This window comes from Psammomys obesus, unplaced genomic scaffold, assembly GCF_907164565.1.
Source record: "Psammomys obesus unplaced genomic scaffold, mPsaObe1.curated_primary_1811, whole genome shotgun sequence".
NCBI lineage: Eukaryota > Metazoa > Chordata > Mammalia > Rodentia > Muridae > Psammomys > Psammomys obesus.
In genome coordinates this window covers 9,697,274-9,701,878 of record NW_026596120.1, presented here as the reverse complement: position 1 = coordinate 9,701,878, position 4,605 = coordinate 9,697,274, and the positions used below count along the sequence as shown (strand labels likewise).

At 60.7% G+C, this 4,605-nt stretch overlaps 1 protein-coding gene across 1 annotated transcript; it reads left to right on the top strand.

The window, feature by feature from the left end:
* The first annotated feature begins 1,963 nt into the window (after positions 1-1,963).
* Sox14 (SRY-box transcription factor 14) lies at positions 1,964-4,224 on the top strand. The gene is given in 6 exon segments (XM_055629505.1): positions 1,964-2,210; positions 2,418-2,729; positions 2,792-2,865; positions 2,868-3,065; positions 3,067-3,264; positions 3,266-4,224. Coding segments are annotated over 6 exon segments (1,809 nt in total). The 3' UTR covers positions 4,046-4,224.
* Positions 4,225-4,605: the final 381 nt, after the last annotated feature.

Genomic DNA, 4,605 nt, shown 5'->3' with positions numbered 1-4,605 from the left:
AGCCCCTGACACCACAGGGATGCACCAGACCCTAGGGAAGGGCGCTTGACACAGTCTGTGTGATGGAGTACAGCCCAAGCTGGGGAAAGAAGGCCCCCTTGAAGGCGACAGCCCGGAGGCCAGATTTCTGGGGTGTGCGAAGGAGTCGCTCCAAAGCGCTTCCTTGGGGCAACAGAGGCCCAGGAGAGTGCCGGAGCCTGCGCCTGGCAGGGAACACCAGCAGAAGAGGCTCATGAGGAGAGGACTGGCTCCGGACTTCAGAGCCCTTTCACTGACTTAGAATCTCAAGCTCAGGGTTTCCCCAGCTGGTACACCAAGTCCTCGAGCAACTGAGTGGAATAAAGAGGCCCATACCGAGAGCGTGGGTTTTCTAGGCAACTGTGCGAGGCCACACAGGAGGAGTGGGGCACAGTTTGCTGAGAGGGGCGCCTCCGTCCCTGGAGACTGGAATTCCTGCTTGAGGCCAGAATTTCAGACTTCAGGAAAGCAGAAGCTTTGTTTAGATGACCTGCGTCCCAGTGCCTGTCTGGCTCTGACCCAAACTGCTGGTTCTGCCCTCCCTGGAGATGAGCCCTGGGGAATGAGGTCTCGGCTTCGGGGCTGGAGATCACCGGAATCCTTGCCCTTCAGGCTAAGGGGTCTTGAGTGAATCTAATACCCCCCCCACCAGCTTGCCCACATTGTGTTAAGTACTCTTCTGGAGATGGATAGCTCTTGAATTGCGGATAGCTCTTGGGTTCCAACTTAGGGCTGGAGGAGAGAACCATCTACAGGAGGAGAAAGAAGAACCGAGAGGACTTGAAAGTGGGAATAGACGGGGCTGGAATGCTGTTTCAGATACGTCCCAAGAAGTTGTATTGCAGCAACCTAAACCTCCAAGTGGGGCTGGTGAGTCCTCACTCTGCAAACGTGACTATTTCTTTCCAAAGCAGCCACCACCGCTCAGTTACAGGTTCGAATCTGCGGATCTCAGATCCCTGGCGAGGCCCCAGAGCAGCAAGTTGAGGGACGCAGCAGAAGTTGGCTTCTGGGCGTTGATATTCTCCTGGAAGTGCGCTGAAATGTACTTCTCCCCACACGACTCCGTTGGAGGTTGTGTGTGGAGGAGGGCCCGGAGGAAGAGAAGGGGAAAGGGAGAGGGACCGAGAGAAGCTGGCAGCGAAGGGACAGGGGACACTAGGGAAGTCTGCCGAGGTTGTGCAGCTTCTTTACAACAGGCCGGAGGTAGGAGTTTTCGCAGGGAAGCGGGGGCTCCAGCTGAGTCTGGGGGAATCCAGACCAAACCCAGCTCTCCCTATGGTTACTCCTAATCTGTAAAATGGGAATAACCCCGCGCCATGAAGATCAGCCTTAAAGCTGTGAGGACCCTCCCCCCCCATAAGTTTTTGCCATCATAGGAAGCGGAAGTAGATTCTCTCCTCCAAACACCATAGTTACATTAAAAAAAAAAAAAAAAAAAAAAAAAAGGAAGACCCTCCCTCCCTGCCCCTTCGCTTGCTGGCCACCTCCCCCTCCCGCGGCTTCTGGTAGCTGAGTTGTGTGCGTTTCTGGTCTGTCCTCCCGGGAGAGGCTGGTGCAAAAGCCAATAAGCCCGGAACACACTCGGGTCCTTCAGGACCCGGGACAATGGTTTCCATTTAATAAATATTTCCCCCAAGGGCATTTCACGTCGGCCAGGCAATTATTCAAAGGAAACAGGCACGCAGGTTGGCTCCGAGGGTTATTTCGTCCTCTTTACCCGAAGAATGCTCAGCTGACTCAGAAACGAGCCCCCATCCTCGCTGGATGGGGAAAGGCACCCTGGGAAAAATCGAGCCGAGCTGAGAGGGTACAGCCCGAGGCTCCCGGCTACGGGCGGCAGGAAGACCCCCGCACCCCGCCTGCGACTCTGCGCTTCCATCCAGTGCGGGCCGCTGAGGAAAGCTGGGAGTTTAAAACCGACTAACAACAACGGCGTAAAGAAATGAGAATCGCCATAGACCCCTGCCCGCCGATTTCAGCCCCCCACACCCTTCGCACTCAGCCAAGAGTCCTAGCGTCAAGGGCCCCCAAAGTGAAGAGGTGTCGTAGCGTTAAGGTGTCACCCATCAGGACTCAAAACCTCTGCAAAGCCAGGAAGCATCCCGGCCTCCGCTCGGAGCCCAGGGGCCCCGAGCATCCTGGGGCACAGGTGGTGGCGGCCAACGCCGACCTGGGAGCAAGAGACCAAAGCACAGCAGAGGTTCTGGCGCCAAAAGTTTATTTTTGTTTTGTTTTGTTTTGTTTTGCCCTGAGTTTGCTACATCGTTTTCCTCTCCCAGGGATCTTTGCCGTGTGTGTGTGTGTGTGTGTGTGTGTGTGTGTGTGTGTGTGTGTGTGCCGGGGTGCTGTCTCCGCCTCGGGTGACTAGGCTGTCCTGTCTATCTCCTGCGCCCTAGGCTGGCCGCCTTTGCTGACGGCTCGCTGGATCTTCGCGTCGGAGGCACCGGTTCCCTTTGGAACGACCGAGGAAGAGGACGCGGCCGGCGGGAGAGTTTTGCCATCCGGGCAGAGACAGCGTGACGCCGCCGGAGCCCCGAGCCCCCGGGCTCCCTGCTCGGCTCGGCTCCCTGTCCCCCGCACCTCTCCCCGCCCCCACCGGGGACGCTCCGGCCTCCGCCGGTGGCGAGCTGGCAGGTGCGCCCCCTTCGCCTTCCCCGCCGCTGATTGGCGCCCAGGTTGGGGAGTCGCCGCCCCGCGCTTATGTCAGAGTGCGTGCGGTCCCGGCCCACCTCGCCTTTGAACTTCGCCGCTCTTGGCTGCGGTTCACCAGCCTCCCCGCATTCTCGGCCAGGTGCAGTGCCAGGCACGGCAGCGCCGGGAGAAGCCACCGGCAGGGGTGGGGGAGAGCCACGGCCAGAGCAGCCCGGGGGAAAGGACGGGAACGAGAGGAAGGCGAAGGTGAAGAGGGAGAGAAGGAGGAGCCTCCCACCCTCGCCAGAAAAAAAAAAAAAAAAAAATCACCTGGCCACTTAACCCCAAGACTCCGGTGCCGGGGCCCCCGTCGCTGGTGCCCGCGGGGCCGAGGGCTCTCTTCTCCCCGCTGCCCCTTCCCGCCCTCCGGCCCCCCGGGGGCTGCCTGGGTGCCGGGACTGGCATGATCAGTTGAAAACTTTGCAAGGCTCGGCTCTTCCCTCTGCTCTCCCTTCTGCGGGGGGCTCCGAGGCGAGGGGGGCCAGCTCAGAGTCCCCGGGGCTCGGGACGAACGGACGGAAAGACAGCCGGCCGGCCGCGCCCAGGCTCGCCCCGCAGGGCCCCTGCCTTCCCCGCCCCCGCCCGCCCGTCCGCCCGCCCAGCCGGGACCATGTCCAAACCTTCGGACCACATCAAGCGGCCCATGAACGCCTTCATGGTGTGGTCCCGGGGCCAGAGGCGCAAGATGGCCCAGGAGAACCCCAAGATGCACAACTCGGAGATCAGCAAGCGCCTGGGCGCCGAGTGGAAGCTCCTGTCCGAGGCCGAGAAGCGGCCTTACATCGACGAGGCCAAGCGGCTGCGCGCCCAGCACATGAAGGAGCACCCGGACTACAAGTACCGGCCTCGGCGGAAGCCCAAGAACCTGCTCAAGAAGGACAGGTATGTCTTCCCCCTGCCCTACCTGGGCGACACGGACCCCCTCAAGGCGGCCGGCCTGCCCGTGGGGGCTTCCGACGGCCTCCTGAGCTCGCCCGAGAAAGCCCGGGCCTTCTTGCCGCCGGCCTCGGCGCCCTACTCCCTGCTGGACCCCGCGCAGTTTAGCTCCGGCGCCATCCAGAAGATGGGCGAAGTGCCCCACACCTTGGCCACCGGCGCTCTGCCCTACGCGTCCACCCTGGGCTATCAGAACGGCGCCTTCGGCAGCCTCGGCTGCCCCAGCCAGCACACGCACACTCACCCGTCCCCCACCAACCCGGGCTACGTGGTGCCCTGTAACTGTACTGCCTGGTCCGCCTCTACCCTGCAGCCCCCTGTCGCCTACATCCTCTTCCCGGGCATGACCAAGACTGGCATAGACCCTTATTCGTCAGCCCACGCTACGGCCATGTAACCCTCCCCCAGCTTGGCCCGGACCTGATGGGTGGCTGGCTGGCTGGCTGGCTGGCAGGCTGGCGTGGAAGCACAGATCTGAAATCTCTTTCCCTCGCACCTAGTCTGGCCCGCAGACGTCTCTGGGTCAGGCCTGCCCGCTGCCCCCTTGCCCACCCCAGACTCTGCGCCTCTCTCTCTCTCTCTTCCGGGGGAGGGGGAAGGGAGGAGCCGTCCTCCTGGACCCAAGGCACAGACCCCGTGCCGGAAATTTCCAAACATTGAGACAGCTGCACACCTGCCCCTCTCCCGACTCTCCCAAAGCAAGTCTCCGACTGTACCCCCTTCGGACAAAACAAAACAAAAAATCTGGCAGTTTTGCTTTATTTATGCCCCTCCCGTCCCCCCATTCTCCTGGGATAGGCTTTGGACTCGGAACTCCCAGATCCGGAATTATATCTAGAATACGCGTATATATATATATTTATATTTTTTTTCCTTTCCCACTGAAGAAAAGAGCTGGGTCTCGGTGCCATCAGACTCAGCTAGGCACCATTTGCTCTTCCTGTGGGACGGGGGAAG